General features: G+C 33.9%; 5 protein-coding genes across 6 annotated transcripts; 2 read left to right on the top strand and 3 right to left on the bottom strand.

Moving 5' to 3' along the window:
* LOC100810583 (G-type lectin S-receptor-like serine/threonine-protein kinase At2g19130) lies at window positions 1-2,765 on the top strand. Of its 2 annotated transcripts, XM_006592767.4 has the most exons (2): window positions 20-303; window positions 427-2,765. In XM_006592767.4, exons 1-2 carry the CDS (start codon window positions 87-89, stop codon window positions 2,643-2,645), a joined length of 2,436 nt encoding a protein of 811 aa, XP_006592830.1. In that variant the 5' UTR covers window positions 20-86; the 3' UTR covers window positions 2,646-2,765. The 2 variants fall into 2 exon arrangements, with proteins under 2 accessions (XP_014620518.1, XP_006592830.1); XM_014765032.3 differs by having other exon boundaries at window positions 1-2,765.
* A 1,235-nt stretch (window positions 2,766-4,000) lies between these two features.
* LOC102665449 (protein WHAT'S THIS FACTOR 1, chloroplastic) lies at window positions 4,001-6,036 on the top strand. Its single transcript, XM_006592766.4, has 2 exons — window positions 4,001-4,419; window positions 4,522-6,036. Exons 1-2 carry the CDS (start codon window positions 4,377-4,379, stop codon window positions 5,856-5,858), a joined length of 1,380 nt encoding a protein of 459 aa, XP_006592829.1. The 5' UTR covers window positions 4,001-4,376; the 3' UTR covers window positions 5,859-6,036.
* LOC100809852 (G-type lectin S-receptor-like serine/threonine-protein kinase At2g19130) lies at window positions 5,568-9,784 on the bottom strand. Its single transcript, XM_026124726.2, has one exon. The coding sequence runs from the start codon at window positions 9,448-9,450 to the stop codon at window positions 7,087-7,089; it is 2,364 nt and encodes a 787-aa protein (XP_025980511.1). The 5' UTR covers window positions 9,451-9,784; the 3' UTR covers window positions 5,568-7,086.
* Window positions 9,785-13,801: 4,017 nt separating this feature from the next.
* Window positions 13,802-15,559, bottom strand: LOC106795392 (uncharacterized). Its single transcript, XM_014764843.3, has 2 exons — window positions 14,892-15,559; window positions 13,802-14,559 (listed from the first exon to the last, which is right to left on the bottom strand). Exons 1-2 carry the CDS (start codon window positions 15,129-15,131, stop codon window positions 14,125-14,127), a joined length of 675 nt encoding a protein of 224 aa, XP_014620329.1. The 5' UTR covers window positions 15,132-15,559; the 3' UTR covers window positions 13,802-14,124.
* Window positions 15,560-18,413: 2,854 nt separating this feature from the next.
* LOC121173214 (uncharacterized) lies at window positions 18,414-19,861 on the bottom strand. Its single transcript, XM_041007596.1, has 2 exons — window positions 19,268-19,861; window positions 18,414-19,081 (listed from the first exon to the last, which is right to left on the bottom strand). The coding sequence occupies exons 1-2, from the start codon at window positions 19,496-19,498 to the stop codon at window positions 18,605-18,607; spliced, it is 708 nt and encodes a 235-aa protein (XP_040863530.1). The 5' UTR covers window positions 19,499-19,861; the 3' UTR covers window positions 18,414-18,604.
* Window positions 19,862-21,131: the final 1,270 nt, after the last annotated feature.

Genomic DNA, 21,131 nt, shown 5'->3' on the forward strand with positions numbered 1-21,131 from the left:
CACAACAGTCGCCGTTAGAGCATTAACTACTAACTACTTTTCTTCGTTGTTCACTTGTTCCTTCATTCATAGTTTCTCTGTCTCCAATGCATCGAAATCCAAGTACAATTTCCTTCTTAATTTCTCCCTACAACCACATGAGGAACCCATGGTTCTGCATCTCTCTTCTCACCCTCTTTTTCTCTTTGCTCACCCACAATTCCCTTGCAGCTCTCACGAACGTTTCTTCAAACCAAACTCTCACTGGGGATCAAACTCTCCTCTCTAAAGGTGAAATCTTTGAATTGGGTTTCTTCAAGCCAGGTAACACCTCTAACTACTACATAGGCATATGGTACAAAAAGGTCACCATACAAACAATAGTTTGGGTAGCAAATAGGGACAACCCTGTCTCTGATAAGAACACTGCCACGTTAACAATTTCAGGTGGCAATTTAGTTCTCTTAGATGGATCTTCAAATCAAGTTTGGTCAACAAACATAACTTCTCCCAGGTCAGATTCTGTTGTAGTAGCTGTTCTCCGAGATTCTGGGAATCTTGTGTTAACAAATAGGCCTAATGATGCTTCTGCTTCAGATTCAGATTCTCTGTGGCAGAGTTTTGATCACCCAACCGACACGTGGCTTCCGGGCGGCAAAATTAAACTCGACAACAAAACTAAAAAACCTCAGTACCTCACTTCATGGAAGAACAACGAAGATCCTGCCACGGGTCTTTTTTCTCTAGAACTAGACCCCAAAGGAAGCACCTCTTATTTGATCCTTTGGAACAAGTCTGAAGAGTATTGGACAAGTGGTGCTTGGAATGGACACATTTTCAGCTTGGTTCCCGAGATGAGGGCGAATTATATCTACAATTTCTCGTTTGTGACGAACGAGAACGAGAGCTATTTCACATACTCCATGTATAACTCGTCCATCATATCGCGGTTCGTGATGGATGTCTCGGGGCAGGTCAAGCAATTCACGTGGTTGGAAAATGCTCAGCAGTGGAACTTGTTTTGGTCGCAGCCGAGACAACAGTGTGAGGTTTATGCCTTTTGTGGCGCGTTTGGGAGCTGCACTGAAAATTCAATGCCGTATTGTAACTGTTTACCTGGTTTTGAGCCGAAATCACCGTCTGATTGGAATCTGGTTGATTACTCAGGTGGGTGTGAAAGGAAAACCATGTTGCAATGCGAGAATTTGAATCCCTCTAACGGGGATAAGGACGGGTTTGTAGCAATTCCAAACATTGCATTACCTAAACATGAACAATCTGTGGGATCAGGGAATGCAGGGGAATGTGAATCAATTTGCTTGAACAACTGCTCCTGCAAAGCTTATGCATTTGACAGTAACGGGTGTTCAATTTGGTTTGACAACCTTCTGAATTTACAACAGTTATCTCAAGATGATAGTAGCGGACAAACTTTGTATGTCAAACTTGCAGCATCTGAGTTTCATGATGATAAAAGCAAAATTGGGATGATCATTGGTGTGGTTGTGGGTGTGGTTGTTGGCATTGGGATTCTCTTGGCAATTCTTTTGTTTTTTGTGATTAGGCGAAGGAAGAGAATGGTTGGAGCAAGAAAGCCTGTGGAGGGTTCGTTGGTGGCATTTGGGTACAGAGATTTGCAAAATGCAACGAAGAATTTCTCTGAGAAATTGGGAGGAGGAGGGTTTGGTTCTGTTTTCAAAGGAACATTGGGTGATTCCAGTGGGGTGGCAGTGAAGAAATTGGAAAGTATTAGCCAAGGAGAGAAACAGTTCCGAACAGAAGTTAGCACAATAGGGACAGTGCAACATGTTAATCTCGTTAGGCTCCGCGGATTCTGCTCCGAAGGTGCCAAAAGGTTACTAGTTTATGATTACATGCCAAATGGCTCCTTGGATTTCCATTTGTTCCATAACAAGAACTCTAAGGTGTTGGACTGGAAAATGAGATACCAAATTGCGTTGGGAACTGCAAGGGGATTGACTTATCTTCACGAGAAGTGTAGAGATTGTATCATACACTGTGATGTGAAGCCAGAAAACATTCTCCTAGATGCTGAATTTTGTCCCAAGGTTGCAGATTTTGGCCTGGCTAAGCTTGTTGGAAGGGATTTCAGCAGGGTCCTCACAACCATGAGAGGAACAAGAGGCTATCTTGCTCCAGAGTGGATTTCTGGGGTGGCTATCACAGCCAAAGCTGATGTGTACAGCTATGGAATGATGCTTTTTGAGTTTGTATCAGGTAGGAGGAACTCTGAGCCATCAGAAGATGGCAAAGTTACCTTCTTCCCTTCCTTTGCAGCAAATGTTGTTGTCCAAGGTGACAGTGTTGCTGGCCTGTTGGACCCTAGTTTGGAGGGTAATGCTGAGATCGAGGAAGTGACTAGAATAATAAAAGTTGCTTCATGGTGTATTCAAGACAATGAGGCTCAACGGCCAAGCATGGGTCAAGTGGTTCAAATCCTTGAGGGGATCTTGGAGGTGAATTTGCCTCCAATTCCAAGGTCCCTTCAAGTGTTTGTTGATAACCAGGAGAGTTTAGTTTTCTACACTGAATCAGACTCCACCCAAAGTTCCCAGGTGAAGAGCAACGTCTCAAAGACCTCCTCTTCTCATGCCATAAGTAACATCTCTTCAGCAAGCTCCAAGTCCTTGGGAGGAGAAAATTAGAGGGCATGTTTATGTCTTTTTTCTTATTCGGTTTTTACCAATGTAATTGTAATGTATGGTGCAAATCACTAGATTTTATTTTCCATGTTAGTTTATTTTTCAATCAATATATAATTTGATATAGCTGTTACTGTATTCAATGATATGATCAAGATCTGGAGAGGTGTTTGGTGAGATCAGACAAGATGTTATCTTGGTTATCCAGAGGCCTCTCCATCTCTGGAATTTTCTAACAGGAGAAAGACACAAAGTAGATATGAGTGCGAATTTTTTAATTTTTCTCATTAGAAATTTCCGGTTCAAGAAAGGAGTATGCTGTGAGGAGGGGAGTGGTTTGTGCTACCTATTGTATCAAAATATGATAGGTTTGGTTTCTCTCTGGTATTTTATTATCTTTTATTCTGTAATGCCATGCTAAATGCCTAAATTTATGCACCCCATTTTATTTTGGTCTTCAATCATTAATTTCAAGATTCCCTGCATTGAAGATACTTAGGAGAAAACATAAAGTGCTGCTGGCACTGAGTACCCATAACATTACTTTCCTACGGGTTCATGATATAAACTTGCATAGAATATTCAGATTAGTTTATTCTTACGATGTTTGGGTTTCTCTAGATAAATTAAATGTGTTTGAATTTTGAAGCAGTTGGATGATGCCAATTTAACATGTTGAAACTATCAGAGCGCACCATTTTATAAGAGCAATTTTAATAGTTGCTCTCTCATTTTATTTTAAATTACCAACTTAGGTAGCAGTTTACATACCAATATACCATTAGAGAGAAAATAATAAGAAAAAAAAAGTTAACATACCACCCCAAATTATGATTAGTTAAAACATTTCATTTTTTTTCTTTCTTAGTGGCATTTTTTTATCCTTCTAGTTTTTTTGGTCAAGCGCCAACCAATGTCATTTGAAATAAATATGATGTAACTCATTTAATTCATGTTAATCTCAAACATAATTATGCAACTTTAGATAGAAACGACCAAAAAGATAAAAAAAAAAAATTACAACTATAAAGACACAAATGAAATATTTTATATCATAGAAAATAAAAAAAAAGTTATTGTAAATGAAAGGATCAAATGGATTTTTTTTTAATAAACCCAAATGGATAATTAAAAACCTGTATATTTTTATAGAATTATATGTTATACATTTGTTCTATTATATAACTATGTATTATTATTTTTCTATATTTTTTAAATATAATAGAATATTTTAAAAAAAACTATATTTATTTATACTATGAATTAATTAATATTGTTTGGGTTGAAGAGTGTAAAATTTAAACTGCAGGCCCAATACCCACTGACCCCAAAAGCAAAAGAAAGTAAGAGACTCTAGTTTCTTTCTATTTGTCCTATTATCAGCCACCACTTCTTTGAGCCCAATCTCTTCCTCTTTTTCTTTCTGCCTCACCGGAAGAAGCCATTGACTCTCCTTTCCTCTTTTAACTCTTTCTGCCTCGCCAGTCGCCGGAAGTTGCAAAACGTCTCTGCCTCGCCGGAAAATTTAAAAAAAAAAGATAAGTTCGACGCTTCCTTGGAATCGCGGCCACTGCGATGTGCAATTGAAACAAAGTTCATTCTAATTAAACCTGCCATGCAAATTAATTCAGTCAGACTTTGGTGTTCTATCTCATTACGATTTGAGTCGTCTAATTATTATTTTTTTCTTTGTTAGTTTTCAGGTTTGGTAATTGATTCGTTGAAGCGTTAAAAATGGCATTTTGTGTTCCTCTCTCATTCAACAATCCCAAACCAGGTTCTTCCCTAAGTTCCACCTTTGTTCTTGGCGGAACAACACTTTTTTCCCTTTCTATGAATAAAAAACTAAAACCCCGTAATTATCTCAATAATGTCTCAGTTTCAATTTCTTGTTCATCTATCAAACTTGTGCGTGACCGTTCACTCGACAGGCATGTTGTCATGAAGAACAAAACTAGGTTTGTTCAAAAGTTAAAAACTCTACTTCTCTCTAAACCTAAACACTATATTCCACTTCACATTTTGTCAAAATGCCGCTCTTATCTTTGTCTTTCTAAGCCTCGTTCCATACTTTCCATGATTCATCGTTATCCATCCATATTTGAACTCTTCAATATGCCATGGCCACCCACGCCACTCAATGCAACCAAGTTGCATCCCCAACTCTGTGTTCGATTAACTCCAGCTGCAGCTGCCCTTGCTTCTGAGGAATTTAATCTTCAATCTTCCGTTTCCAACATGTTGGCAACCAAACTCCAAAAGCTTCTTATGCTATCTTCGCACCACCGGTTGCTTCTGTCGAAATTGGTTCACTTTGCCCCTGATCTTGGTCTCCCTCCGAATTTTCGATCCCGGTTGTGCAACGACCATCCGGACAGGTTCAAGATTGTTGACACGTCCTATGGCCGCACACTTGAGCTTGCATCTTGGGATGTCAACTTGGCAAAGCCTTTGGTGCCTCCTGCATCATCATCCAATTCTCTTGGTTTCATAGTTGACCGTCCTTTGAAGTTCAAGCAATTGAGCCTTCGAAAGGGGCTTAATTTGAAGAGACGTCACCAGGATTTCTTGCTGAAATTTGAAGAAATGCCACAAGTGTGCCCCTATAGGAATCCTGCTGAGTCTTTGACCAAGGAGTCATTGGAGGCAGAGAAGAGATCTTGTGCACTAGTAAGGGAGGTTCTTGCAATGACGGTTGAGAAGCGGACTTTAATAGACCACTTGACCCATTTCAGAAAGGAGTTTGGCCTCCCTAACAAGCTGAGAGGGATGATTATAAGGCACCCAGAATTATTTTATGTGAGTTTGAAAGGGGAACGGGACTCAGTTTTCTTGGTGGAGGGGTTTGGTGAGAAGGGTGACTTATTGGAGAAGGATGGGGCTTTATTCATACAAGATAGATGGATGGATTTGGCAAGGGAATCCAAGAGAATGAGACGAGAGAGAAGGAAGAATAGGATTGACAAAGATGTTGGCAGCTTGAATGGTACTGATCAAAATAGTTATGACAGTGATGATGATAATATTGAGATGGACAATTTTAAAGATGGTTATGATGATGGTTTTGAGGATATTTTTGAAGAGTTGGATTTTGAGGCTGAGGATGATGATCATAGAAACGGGTTTTTTTCCCAAAACAGCAATGGAGAATTTTGGATTGCAGGACCTTTTCCTATTCAACATGGTTTGGATGAAGTGCAGACGCAACCTTGGTAGTTTTCAATTTGAAGAACAAACATTTCCCTACACAAGTAAAGCGATGCAACTTTCTAGTGGTAAATGGTAGTTCTACACTGCATGTACCATACCATAATGATGGTGATACTGTTTTATGCTTGACTATTAATGTCTGTAGTAGTTGAAAGATCATTCAATGTAAAGATTATGTGGATAAGACTTAAGCACCAATTGATACATATTAGGGCACAAAGGACTAAAATAGATTTTACAAGGACTGCAACCTCCATAGTAGAATAATAGAGAAAAAGGAAGGAATTCAGAGACTGTATTTTTCATTCCTTCTACAAAATGCATACTTACATCAACTTAGCATTTGCCGAAGCTCTAAGAACGGCTCTCCATAATTGCAGGCACTTCGTCACTACCTCATACAAATCTAACAATATTCTTAGCATATGACACATGTCCCTTTGCTACAACTTTAGTGAAAAAGCCTTCTACCCGTGAGCATACAAATCCTAATCCTTGAGTCTGCGTTTGTCTTGTTTGGGACCTCATGTTTTGTTTCTCTTCCTTAGGCGCAAGGCCTTCTTTATTGGCTCCTTATTCGAAGCACAACTTCCTAACACCATTCAACTGTTTCAAAATTCAAACATTAACATCATAGGAATCGGTGGATCTGAATGTCTGATGTAAGTTTATATCATACATAAACACGTAGAGAAAGTAATGTTACATGTGGTATTCAATGCCAACACCATTTTCGTGTCTTCTCATTAGTTTCTTCACCATTGTATGTAATCTTTTAAAATAACGTTTGAAGACAAAGGAAAAAAAAAGTGGCATACATTTAGTATTGCGCTAAATAATCAAATCTAATAAAATACAAGAGAAACAAAACCTAACAGACTGCAATAGGTAGAACAAACCACTCCTCTGGATCACCAAAGTGGCATCTTGGCTGATCTAACAAAACATCAATGAGTACATTAACAAGTAACAACTATATATTATGGAGGCAATCCTATTTCATATTCTGTCGAACATGAAATCGGGGCATTTTTTCTAACAAGAATCTGAACGTTGATTTTTCTTTTTATAGAGAACTATACCCTTCCAGACTTAACTCCCGTTACTTACAATGCCAACTGTATGAAATACCATTTCTTTAATTGACTTTGCCGAAGAGACGTTACTTGTGGCTTGAGAGGTCATTGAGGCGTTGCTCAGCTTGAATCAGTGTATGAAATTCAACAAGATTCTCCTAGTTGTCAACAAACACTTGAAGAGATCTTGGAATGGGAGGTAAATTCACGTCCAAGATTCCCTCAAGGATATGAACTACCTGACCCATGGTTGGTCTCTGAGTCTCATTTTCTTGGACACACCACAATGCAACTGTTGCCATTCGAGTCACCTCTTCAGTGTCAGCGTTTCCCTCCAAACTAGGATCCAAAAGGCTAAGAACATTGTCACATTGGGTAACTACGTTTGCTGCCCAGATAGGAAAGGAGGCAAATGGACCACCTTCACACTGCTCAGAGTTCCTCCTACCTGATACAAACTCAAAAAGCATCATCCCATAGCTGTACACATCAACTTTTGCTGTGATAGGCACCCCAGAAATCCATTCTGGAGCAATATAGTTTTTTGTTCCTCTAACTGCTGTGATGACCCTGCTCAAATCCCTTCCAACAAGTTTAGCTAGGCCAAAGTCTGCAACCTTAGGACAAAAATCAGCATCTAGGAGAATGTTTCCAGGCTTTACATCACAGTGTATAATACAATCTCTGCACTTCTCATGAAGGTAAGCTAATCCTCTTGCTGTTCCCAAGGCAATTTGGTATCTTGTTTTCCAGTCCAACACCTTGCAGTTATTGTTCTGGAACAAATGGCAATCCAAGGAGCCATTTGGCATGTAATCATAAACTAGCAGCTTTTTGGTACCTTCCCAGCAGAATCCACGGAGTCTAACGAGATTAACATGTTGTACTTTCCCTATTGTGTTAACTTCTGTTCGGAACTGTTTCTCTCCTTGGCTAATACTTTTCAACTTCTTCACTGCCACCACACTGGTGTCACCCAATGTTCCTTTGAAAACAGAACCAAACCCTCCTTCTCCCAATTTATCAGAGAAATTCTTCGTTGCATTTTGCAAATCTCGGTACCCAAATACCAACAATGAACCCTCCACAGCTCCAACCATTCTTTTTCTTGGCCTAATCTTGACATACAGAAGAAGGGCCAAGAGAACACCAATTCCAACAACCACGCCCACAACCACACCAATGATCATCTCAATTCTGTTTTTATCATCATGAAACTCAGATGCTGCAAGTTTGACATACAAAGTTTGTCCGCTACTATCATCTTGAGATAACTGTTGCACATTCAGAAGGTTGTCAAACCAAATTGAACACCGGTTACCGTCAAATGCATAAGCTTTGCAGGAGCAGTTGTTCAAGCAAATTGATTCACATTCCCCTACATTCCCTGATCCCACGGATTGTTCATGTTTAGGTAATGCCATGTTTGGAATTGCTACAAATCCGTCCTTATCCCCGTTAGAGGAATTCAAATTCTCGCATTGCAACTTGGTTTTCCTTTCACACCCACCTGAGTAATCAAACAGATTCCAATCAGACGGTGATTTTGGCTCAAAACCAGGTAAACAGTTACAATACGGCATTGAATTTTCAGTGCAGCTCCCAAACACGCCACAAAAGGCATAAACCTCACACTGTTGTCTCGGCTGCGACCAAAACAAGTTCCACTGCTGAGTCTTTTCCAACCATGAGAATTGCTTTATCTGCCCTGAAACATCCATCACGAACCGCGACATGATGGATGAGTTATACATGGAGTATGTGAAATAGCTCTCGTTCTCGTTCATCACAAACGAGAAATTGTAGATATAATTCAACCTCATCTCGGGAACCAAGCTGAAAATTTGTCCATTCCAAGCACCACTTGTCCAATACTCTTCAGACTTGTTCCAAAGGATCAAATAAGAGTTGCTTCCTTTGGGGTCTAGTTCTAGAGAAAAAAGACCCGTAGCAGGATCTTGGTTATTCTTCCATGAAGTGAGGTATTGAGGCTTCTTTGTTTTATTGTCGAGTTTAATTTTGCCACCCGGAAGGAACGTGTCAGTTTGGTGATCAAAACTCTGCCACAGATAATCTGAATCTGAAGCAGAAGCATCATTAGGCTTTAACACAAGATTCCCAGTATCATTGAGAACAGCTACTACAACAGAATCTGACCTGGGAGAAGTTATGTTTGTTGACCAAACTTGATTTGAAGATCCATCTAAGAGAACTAAATTGCCACCTGATATTGTTAACGTGGCAGTGTTCTTATCAGAGACAGGGTTGTCCCTATTTGCTACCCAAACTATTGTTTGTATGGTGACCTTTTTGTACCATATGCCTATGTAGTAGTTAGAGGTGTTACCTGGCTTGAAGAAACCCAATTCAAAGATTCCACCTTTAGAGAGGAGAGTTTGATCCCCAGTGAGAGTTTGGTTTGAAGAAACGGTTGGGAGAGCTGCAAGGGAATTGTGGGTGAACAAAGAGAAAAAGAGGGTGAGAAGAGAGATGCAGATCCATGGGTTCCTCATGCTGTACATCGCTATGGTTCTGACTCCAATGAGCAACTGCAGTGGTGTGGTGTGGAGCAAACAAATCAAGAAGAGAAATGATGAATGGAACAGGTCCAACTCGTGTTGGAACGAAGAAGAATAGTAAAAGCGCTAACGAGGACCATTGTGTTCAGCAGACATAAGCAGGACTTTTTTGTCTGACTATTCAACACTTTTGGTCCGAGCAATCAATCTTCCTTCATTACGTGTTTTGGTCATATGAGAAACTTCATGCGATTCTGGGGGAGTTCTCATCCAGATTATAGACATTTCTTCATATAATTTTCTTGGTTTTGTTTTACATGAAGATCAATTTAACTATTTGATAAAAAATTGCAATGAGACTTTAGAAATTAGAATAAAACTGAAAAGATGAAAAATGTATATAAATTTATTTGTGTTAATAATCTCACACGCTGCTAATATATATATATTTTTATGAAGTTTTTCACACCTCATAAAGTATCAATTTGTCATTAACTTATATACAAGATTAATTAGTCCCACTTTTTACATAGTTTAAATTTTTCATCTTTCAAAAATCAATTTATTTAATGGAATATCATTCAATTATAAATTATATAATATTTTTAATTAATTATCTTAATTATATATGCATTTAATAATTACATTAATTAATTATCTTAATTATATATGCATTTAATAATTACATTAATTTTCCAATCAAACATTTTTAAATAATATATTTTCCTTAATTTTCTATTTAAAAAAAATAAATATCCCATATTTACCCTCATTAGCTCAAGAGAGTTGTCCATAATCAGTAAATACCATTAAAATATAATTATTGATTTTTATCATTAAATTAAATTTGTTTAATGGAATATCAAATAATTTTAAGATTTATAAAAAAAATTGTAAACTCTATATATTATATTTAATAAGAACTTTTAATTTAATAGTTAAATCATTATATAATTTGTTAATGTACTCACACATTTTACATATTTTTTTCAGTACAAAAAAATTGTACTTCTTTCACCACCAATTGTTTGATGATCCTCTACTCGGCCTTCTCACCTAGGCCCTTCACATTATAGGATAAGACCTTCATGGTAAACCTTCCTTATCTCCCCCTATTTTTACTTTCCTTACACCATCAATTTCTATTCGATCTCTATATTCTAATTCATCCATTCTTCCGGTCATGACTTTTGCATCACTCACAAAGGCTACTAGCCCCATATCTTGTGCCACATCCCATAATTCTGATGCTTATACTTTCTTCATGTATTCCAGAAGCAACTTATTGCAGTTAACAATCCCTTCATCTTCTATTTCGTGTTCCATGATATTTCCACCAATTGCCATCTGCATCCTATCCCTTATATTAGCTTTCCTTCCAATTGACGTACTAGTTTTGAGTATAGTGGAGAAAGATTGGCTTATAACATCAAATTTATTTCTCACCATCCTGATAATTGTTAATTATGAATATATTTTGAAATTAAATTATATAAAAGATGGTAATTTTTCTCTCTTATTTTTTCTTTTTTGAGTAAATAATTATTAAATTAACATCATTTAAATTTTTGCACATACAATATTAAAAGTAATGAATTCATGATGTTTAGTGAGTAAAATAAAGTCCAAAAAAAGAAGGATAATTTAGGAAGACAAAAATAATTAAGAAAAGTAGAGCTAATTAAAGAAAACAAGACTAATTAAGGAAAACATAATTAATTAAGAAAACAGGCTAATTCAAAAAAATAAAGGCAGGATTAGTGCAAGAAGTCCGAAGCTCACTAATCTGCACCTATAAAAGAAGAAAAGAGAAGAACTAAAAGACACATAAAAATTCCAAGAGAATGCAATTCCTTATAGAAGGCAAAATCTAGAAGAAGGAGAAGTAAACATTCAGAGTTATTCCTTCTCTCTATTCCCTTTTTTATCTTTTTCTCTTTTACTAAATATTCTCCTCTTGTAATTGTAAAACCTCCATGACAATGAAAGACTAAACCCCATTTGTTGGGAACTTAACAATCAATTATTCTTGATGTAATTTCTCTTCCTATCTATTTAATAATATTACATTTACATTATTCTTTCTTGTGATTAATATTATTGCTTGTGACACCTATTTGCATGATAAGTTTTAGGGGTAACATTGAGAAACATTATTTTTTAATAGAACTGGAAAAGAGTATCTAAATAAAGTCATCACTGAGGATAAATTGATATTTGTTTAGCTTGTTATACACTTCTATTCTTAATGCAATTTACTATTTTAGTTTTGCAAAGAGATTTGGGAGAAAAAATAAATAAATTAGACTCTTTCATCTGGGGGACCAAAGTTAAAGTATATTAGTATATGCAGGTCTAAATGAGAATAATTATAAATAGAAAAAAATCATTAACACTATATCAAAGAGTAGCTTTGATAGACTAAGTTTCTAACATTTTCATCTTTTGACTTTCCTTCTACAATAATATTGGATTTTCTTATCTTTTTTTTCTTTAATTAATCAATTTAAATTCTCCTCATGTTTGATTTAATTTTCTGTTAATTTAAAATTTTGTTTTTTTCATAACCTTTTCAAAACAATTTTCTTTAATTTCTTTTATCAATAAAATATTCACTTACCTAAGTATAAATAAAGTCTCTGGATTCAACACTTGGAATTCTATTTTAAGTTCACTACTTTGACGAATTTGTGTACTTTTCAATCCATCAACACATCTTATGCATGGCAACACCTTTGTCCATATAACATTTTGTCTTTTTATACCATGTCACTTCAAGCAATGATTCTTGTTAAGTATTTCAAATTCTATTGTAAATATTCATCCTCTCCTCCAATTCTATTTTCGTATTCATGATTCTCAATATGTTTATGATTGAAAATGAATTAAGTAATTGATTAATTTCCTAATTCAAATCCTAATTATAGATTAATTGAATGATACTTCAATCTAATTTATCATTTAAATGTAATTAGGGATTAGTTCAATTGAATTACCTCTAATTAGATTGACTAAACCTTCATAATAGAATCATCATCTTTTGAAATATGTGATAATTCAAATTACTTGAATTTGGTAAATTGGATTAATGCTCCTTAAAATTGCTTCAAAAACATGTTAACTTTTGTGATTTTCTGAATTTTGATTGTCTAAAAACTACTTAATGAAATTCCTTGCTCAAAATTATAAGTAAATTGAAGTTGGAACCTAATTGAATTTTCTTTGAGTGGACCTAGATTATTTCTAAACTACAGAATTGTTAGAATCTTAATTTATTTTGAGATGATTCCGCATTGTTATCCAACGTCTTTTTGACTTCTTTTTTTCTTTCTCATTTCTGCTCCTTGATATGTTCCTTAGTGCCAACCTCTATTAAGCGTACATCCACAAAAGCCCCATCATTCTTAAAAGATAAGATAGATATACTCAAGCTACTCAACCTCGTCAAAGGCCCAAAGCGGTTTGAGCACGATACCACAAGGTCCAACGAATTCCTTTTGACGTTCAAACTAGGCCCAATATCACCTCCTCGGGCTATTTTCAACCTTCATTTCCTCTAAAGTGCTTTCTGCGCCTTGGGAGTTGAGATTCCAAATTCTTGTACCAACTTCTGACATTGGATGAGATTTGCTTCCATAACATGCTCCCCTTTCCCTAATTGGTTCTTCGACCAACCCTCCAAAGGCCCAACCCCAAGGTTTATTTATCTGAATCAGAGGACACCAACTTCACCTCGACATTGCTCTCACTCATGGAATCCCCCATTGGAGGAGTTACCATGTTTCCATAGCCAACATCCTCACCTGATGAACAACCTCGTTAATCTGGACCCTCTTGCAGATACCTAACACATTGATTGAGCTAGTCTTGACTAGAACCCTCAAGAGTAACAGAAAAGCATTTTAAGCCCCTAAAATTAATTGGGAAGCTGAAACACCTTACCCCAAAGCAGCCTGCTACTCGTTGCTATCTTTGTATTCCACCTTCTAATTGAGTGGAAAAGGGATAGGAAAGAATCCTCACCCTTCTCAATCATATCCTTTGCCTTCTTCTCTTCAATACCAATTATGAGGACAAGGTCATCCCCAAGATACCTCAGTTTAAATGTTTGCCAAAATTTGCCCCAACAACTATAATAGCAACACTACAATAATATTAATTCAGGAAACTGATGACATGCATTTAAATTGCGTCTCATGCAAGTAATGTTTCTACCTAAACCATCTTCATAATTTAAAGCCTTTTCTTTTAACAAAATAATTTAAAGCTACATGACCACTTGTTTAGTTATTTATGATTTTCTCGTCTGATTGATTGCTGATGTTAAGGGGAATTAACCAGGGAAAACCAAAACTTATTGCAAGATATTTAGAATTTAAAAGCTCACTTACAACCTTGATATAGTATTTGGGATACACAACCAAACCATCATCCCATCAAAGTTCATACCTATTTTTTCTACTTTTCATTCGTTAAATATACATTTTAGAGTGTCACACGAACAGGTGCTTCAGGTTTCCTCAACTGTTGGCTACTTGCCAATTGTGAAAAAGTCAACTTCACAAGAAACTTGTGTCTCTATCCATTGGGCATAAGAAAATCTTTCTTTTTGAAGAAGAGCCTCAAGAACCAAAAAAGGAGAGAATCCTCACGTAAATGCGCATTACGAACGTTCCTTTATTTCGCGACAACTCCTTCCACTACGGTCCCTACGGCTATTCTTGTGTGCTTTGGATTCTGCGTTCCGCAACTTGAACAGATTGCGTTCCAAATAAAGAAAAAGAATAACAATAATGATGTCCAGATAGTAACATTAACCTTACCCCAAAAGACCGTAACTACTAAGCTTAAAAGAACCCAGTATATTCCTACGCACTGAAACTTCTTTTGCTTCTCTACTTGGTCTTTAGGAGACTCACTCTTTGATTCGGGCGAATTTGAAGATGAAATTCGCGAAGACCATTCAGGGGGCTTGATTTTTGGAATGTTGGTGCCCGCAAAAGCTTGTTTCTTCTCATCACCGGTTGATGAACTTTCTGTGGATGCCGAATAACCACCCTTTGATCCAAAACAACTTTGGCCATCAAGATTTTTGTTTCGAGCTCTTGTATTCTGTAAGACAAAGATATTCAAGATGATAATTATATCATTTTTATTTAAGTATAGCAATATACACTTAGTTTATCTACCAAAGCAAAATAATATGTAGGTTTATAAAAAAAAAGTCTACTAATTAATCAACATGGTTTCAAACACTATGGAATCCTCCCAGTGGTATTAGAGTCAATTCCATTAAACATAATCTTGAATTTGAGTTTTGTGAATAAGAATATGATTGGAAAAAAAAATGCTATTAAAAGTGATCAGTTAAATTTTAAAGATTAATGAGCAATAAAATTAATCACATAATAATAATAAATAAAAAGCACTACCGCTTTAATTACCTTAGAAAACTTTCGCTTCTGAGGATGGGGCACAACTACCCAATTCTGTGCAAACTCTTGCTCCGAAAACGTGGTTTTGGTAACTGAATCTTTTGTGTCATGTTTGTCTGCGACGGGGATACAGGTGAAACGACGATTGGCAGAATGATCAACAACAGCTCTAGGCTCCAGCATGTCATCTATATCAACCACAGGACGGAAACAGGTTAAGAACCACTTGTTCTTTGAAACGTTTCTCATGGTTTTCCCTTGTTGTGTAACGCAGAGAAAGGAGATAACAGTTATGAATTAATGGGTTTTGGAGAGCTATGAATGGAGGTACATGTGTGTGTATTTAATAACTATATATTATGGAGTCAATTAGTCAAATATAGGGACAAGGACGAAAATAAAGAGGAGCACTTTGCTTTTGACGAGAGAGTTTTGGATTTTGTGGTGAATATAGAAATTAGAAGGCCTGCAACGGTATGTATGTGTTTGAATAATCGGACAAATTTGTAAGTGGACTTTGTGTAAGGTTGGCATGAGCGTGTGTCTTGTTCAGGTGATTTCATAGGATTTGCTGAGAGTGAATGAATGATGAAAGTGGAGTGGGGGGCGAACAAAAAATGACAGGGCAATCTTGAGGCTACCCGTGAGGGAGAGGTTAGCAAGGATGTGATATTAAAGGAAAGATTGGTCCTGAGCTGTTGATGGGAATGTTTATAAATGAGGAGTAATCAAATATCATCATTAATTTTTATAATGACATGACTTTTTTTTGTTGTTGTTGTTGTCATACAGTATAGATTAATTCAGTTCAAAGTATAATGGTTGATGACTCAAGAGAATTATCTAAAATCAAATATAAATTTTATTGTTAAATAAATTGTCTTCCTACATATAGACACAACCATGTCTTAAATTACTTTATTTTACTTTGACTTTTATTTTTCAAATTTGTTTTCAAATGTTTATGTAAAAATAAATATTTTATAGAAATTAAAAATAAATAAATAAATAATTTTAAATAATAAAATTTATATTTTATAGATAATTATAAAAATAGATAAATATTTTTAGATAATAAAAATTAAAAAATATATTTTATCTAACTAAATTGATATAAAAAAATAAAAATAAATCACTCTACGAGAAAGAGAGTTTCTAATGATATGGTTGGTTTTTCAACCAATAGTAATCAAGGTACATTATTATCTTATTATTCTGATTTTTAATGATAATTTTATTATATATTTCAATTTAATCCATGTAGAATTAAAATATTTTTTAAAAAAAATTAAACTTTTTAATCTCACGTAACCAAACATCTAGATTTGCAACATATATATCCACATTCTGGTTCAAACCAAAACCCTTAGCAGCAAATGTATCCACATTTCGGGTTCTAGTTCGGGTCCAGGTTGGATAATTGAGTGAAGAATACGTGCTGCTGGTAACCATCGGACCAGTGGTTGCTGAAGTAGAACAAGGTGATGATGATGAAGAAGAAAGAGGAAATCTTAAGTGTGAGGGGTGTCCTGAAAAAATCGCTGGTCATTGGGAATTTTGTGATTCAATTCATGGATCGCAATTCAAAATATTTCCTTTCGATGCAATGCTTCACTAATAGTCACTTCTTATATCAATATTAACGATGTGTGATGTCCGTGCTGTAGTTAATTATAAACTTTTATTTGTATGGGGACAACAATATATTAAAAAGGTATTTCTCATGGAAATTGACTATGGGATGCAATTTAAACATCTAGACCTTGAGAAAGATACATGAAGTGAAAATAAAATTTAAAAATATTTTAATTATACAGGAATTAAATTGAAATATTATATATATATATATATATATATATATATATATATATATATATATATATAATAAAATTATCATCAAACATCAAAATAGTGAGATAATAGTATAACTTTACCATTGGCTGAAAACCAACACTGTCAAAACCTCCAAAATTAACGAGAGGACCGTAGAAACTCTCATCAAGAAATTATACTATTTATATTTTGTTTTTCTATAACAAATTTTTATTACTTGATTGTCTTTTTTTTTATTCTTTTCCTTTACATCTTTATTCATCTTATTCAATGAAAACAATCATACTCAATTATCAACTTATTTTAAACACTTCACCCCGACATTTCTAATTTTTTTTATCTTTTTCTTCCAATTAGATCATAAATCATATAATACCTATATTTTTTTTAAAAAAATATTTTTTGAATAACCTTGAGTTGTCTACAAGAGAGGAAAAAAAAGAAATGAAAAGAAATGATTAATTTGATGTAGTGATAAAAAGAAAGAGACAAAGAAAAAAAAATTATTAATTAGATATTTAAATATGTATATATATTTTGTGTCTAAGACACAAATATCTTTTCAACACCTCTTAATCACATTATAAATCTAATCATATTTATAATTTTTTTCCTCTTTTTACGTGTTAAATAACACAATAACGTACAAGTAACATTTTTCTTTATAGTTTTCTCTTTTCTTCCTATTAGACGACCAACCAACCACTTCTCTTTGTTGACACGAGATTAAATTAAAGAAATAGAGAAGTTTTTCTAAAGTGGACACTATATATCTAGGCTTTGACATAAAAGTTCGAAGCTCCGAACAAAGACCCCTCTTTTAGGGTGAAGTTGAGTAGGTGCTACATTTAGTATTAATAGGATTACTATTAATAGTAATTGTTTTTTCAAGGGTACTAAAATGGAACCGGACGATGATTCTCTTTAACAGAGTTTGTAGAAAAAGAAAAATGGTTCTTCGCTTCTCCTCGTCGATGGGCACACACTGGATCACCCGCAATGGCTGGCAGCCTAGCACCCAAAAAATTGCACCGTCATTTGCATCTTCTGTATATGAATATATATTCCCTTTTAATTTAGTCATTAATGTATTTTAGACTTGAGGTTAAATTAAGGTGCAAATACTAATTAAAATGTTGTACTAAAATAATAATAGTCAATTAATGAGTTTTTATGTCCAAGAATGAAACTTAATTCATTGATTATCTTGATTCCTATACTTAAGTTATTGAGGGATTAAAACTTAATTACAGAATTAAAACTCTTCTCCCCCAAGGGAGGACTAAAAAAATATTTATTAACTGATTTTAACATTGATTCATAGCAAGTATATATATTGTGTGTTAAAGTAAGAAGAAAATACACTTTTATAAAATCCAACCTCGAGATAACATCTTAAAAACATCATTTTAATTTTATTTATGCAATTGTTCTGTTTTTAACTTACTCAAATTCAATTATAGTTTGTCTTTATTGTTTTATTGTGATATTTTTTTTAGCTTAAGTTAATATTTACTTGAAAATTGTTAAAATATTTTACAAGTCTCTTGAGAAACCATACTTAAACTTATTCACCTATTACTTGTACAATTTGTTTGGGTTGTCAAAGAGATATTATTTTTCTACTTACACAATTTGTTAAATATACATATAACAAAACCAAACAGGGGTTCGATTTTTAAGAATGTATTAGGAAAATATATGTTAAAATATTAGTAATCCGAGTGATTACTCCTTAACGTCCCACTGAGAAATACTTTGATTCATAAAAATAAAAAACAAATTAATGTATAAAGTATGAGCAGAGGAAAGAAACACGAACAGATGATTAGGTTTCGTCGATACTGACTACTTGTGCTGTTGTGCCGTAGAAATGCTTATTGTTGAACTTAAAGAAGTAGACACTCAAGCACAGAAATGAGTATCTTGCGTAACAGATTTAATGCCCATTGCGAACGTTCCTTATTTCGACCACTCCTTCCGTTACGCAACTTGGGAACCTCTTTTGGCCAGCAACAACAGCTTGCGTTCCATAATAACAATGGTGTCAAAACAATAACATTAATTTTACCCAAAAATATCATAACTGCTAAGCTTACGACAACACAGTATATTCTAACGCAAGGGAACTTCTTTTGCTTTTCTACTTGGTCTTTAGTGGACTCACACTTTGATGGGTTCTTTGATTCAGATACGATAGAGTTTGAAGATGAAACCAACGAAGACCTTTCTGGGGCCTTGGTTTCTTGAACATTAGTGACCACAAAAGGTTGTTTCTCATCACCGGTTGATGAACTACTTTCTGCGTATACCGAATAACCACCCTTTGATCCAAAACAATTTTTGCTATTACGAGCTCTTGTATTCTGTGAGGCAAAGATATTCAGAACGATAGCTATATATTTTTTTTTATTTAAACATATGGTAATAAATATATACACTCAATTTATCTATAAAACCAAAGTAATGTAGATTTATATATATGAAAAAAAAGACTAGCTACAAAGCATGCAACACGGTTTCAAACACCACAGCTTAATTTAATCATGTACCTTAGAAAACGCTGGCACAACCCAATTATGTGCCAATTCTTGGCCCAAAAACGTGGCTTTGGTGGCTGAATTATTTTTTGTGTCATGTTTGTCTGTACTGACATGTACTATACATGCAAAACGACGATTACCAGAGCGATCAACAACTGATCTAGACTTGAGCGTGGCATTTATATCAACCACTGGACGGAAACTGCAGGTTAAGAACCTGGTATTTGAAACATTTCTCATAGTTTTCCCTTGCTGCGTAACGTAGAGAAAGGAGATAATAATTATGAATTAACGGGTTTTGGTTTGAGAGTTACAAATGGAGGTACATGTGTGTATATATTATTGAGTCAAATATAGGGGGACAAGGACGAAAATAAAGAGGAGCACACTTTGCATTTTACGAGGGAATTTGGATTTTGTGGTGAAAAATAATTTAAAAAGCCTGCAGGGATACGTGTCTGTTTGGATAAGCGTCATTAAGGTATGATTAGCTATGATTTTTATTTTTTTTTAATTTCTGAAGATCATTCCCTCTGTTTTTCCTTCAATTCTTCAACCGGTCCAACTACCAAATGATAGGGCTAATACTTTGTATGTGTATTTAATTAGGTTTAATTATAGTTTTTATAATTTCATCATTTATATTTTTTAGTCTTTATAGTTTTAAAGTGATTTTTTTAGTATCTAAAATTTATATTTTAATTTTCTTTTAGACTCTTAGTTTGAAAATGATTTCTTTAGTCCTTATAATTTTTATTTTAGTCCTTATAATTTAAAAGTGATGATCTTTTTAGTCCTTATATTTTATATTTTAATTCTCTTTTAATTCTTATCATAAAAATATGAGCAATATTATCAATTATAATTAACTACACAAATATTAACAAATAATTTGTAACTAATTTGTCGCAAGATAATTTGTAATAAGAAATAGTTGATAATTTATAACTAATTTGTAGCTAATTATTTTTATATTTTTTTGTAGTAAGGACTAGAAGGTAATTAAAATATAAATTACAGGGATTGAGAAAATCATTTTTAAACTATAAGGACTAAAAGAAAATTAAAATATAAATTATAAGGATTAAAAAGACCACTTTTAAACTATAGGGACTAAAAGAGAATTAAAATGTAAACTATAAATATTAAAAAAATAATTTTCAAACTATAGAGACTAAAAGGTACATATCGTGAAACTATAGGAATTAAATGAATAATTTAACCAATTAATTATTTAAATTAAAGGTGTTGATGGCTCAGTTTGGTTTAGTTATTCATCTAAAAATCACTCGAACCAAACTTAAATATATGTGGTTTGGGTTGATTCGATTTTTATTTAAAATAAAATCTAAACCAAACCAAACTAATATTTTTTTGTTTGATCCAATTCAATTTTTGTGATTTTTACTAAAATATTTTTATTAAAATTTATATACTTTGAATTAATTGTAATATATATATATATATATATATATATATATATATATATATATATATTATTTTAATAGATAATTATATATTTAATTAATTGTCGTTATGATCAATTCCATAAATAAATTCATGTTTGAATACGTTGAATCAATTGTATTTTAAAACAATCTATTTTATTTAATTGTTTAAAAGAATTAATTTATGATAAAATTACAAATAGTATAACAATGTCTGTAATAAAAATTGGGTTGTATTTATATTAATAAAATAAATTATTTTCTTTTAATTTTAATCTCAAACAAAGTATTTATCATAAAAACATCTTCTTATATTGAAATTATAGTATTTAATTATGCTTTGAATTAATAAACACATGTAAATAGTAAAAGCAACGGTATTATTTTTCTGTTCAATCAAATTATAATAATCTTGAAAACAATCT

Source organism: Glycine max, chromosome 12, assembly GCF_000004515.6.
Source record: "Glycine max cultivar Williams 82 chromosome 12, Glycine_max_v4.0, whole genome shotgun sequence".
NCBI lineage: Eukaryota > Viridiplantae > Streptophyta > Magnoliopsida > Fabales > Fabaceae > Glycine > Glycine max.

Coding starts and splice junctions, on each gene's coding strand:
- LOC100810583 (XM_014765032.3), top strand. CDS start 87: ATGCATCGAAATCCAAGTACAATTTCCTTCTTAATTTCTCCCTACAAC.
- LOC102665449 (XM_006592766.4), top strand. CDS start 4,377: ATGGCATTTTGTGTTCCTCTCTCATTCAACAATCCCAAACCAG. Junction 4,420..4,521: donor ATTCAACAATCCCAAACCAG/GTTCTTCCCTAA, acceptor ATAATGTCTCAG/TTTCAATTTCTTGTTCATCT.
- LOC100809852 (XM_026124726.2), bottom strand. CDS start 9,450: ATGTACAGCATGAGGAACCCATGGATCTGCATCTCTCTTCTCACCCTC.
- LOC106795392 (XM_014764843.3), bottom strand. CDS start 15,131: ATGAGAAACGTTTCAAAGAACAAGTGGTTCTTAACCTGTTTCCGTCCT. Junction 14,560..14,891: donor AGAAGCGAAAGTTTTCTAAG/GTAATTAAAGCG, acceptor TTTGTCTTACAG/AATACAAGAGCTCGAAACAA.
- LOC121173214 (XM_041007596.1), bottom strand. CDS start 19,498: ATGAGAAATGTTTCAAATACCAGGTTCTTAACCTGCAGTTTCCGTCCA. Junction 19,082..19,267: donor TTGTGCCAGCGTTTTCTAAG/GTACATGATTAA, acceptor TTTGCCTCACAG/AATACAAGAGCTCGTAATAG.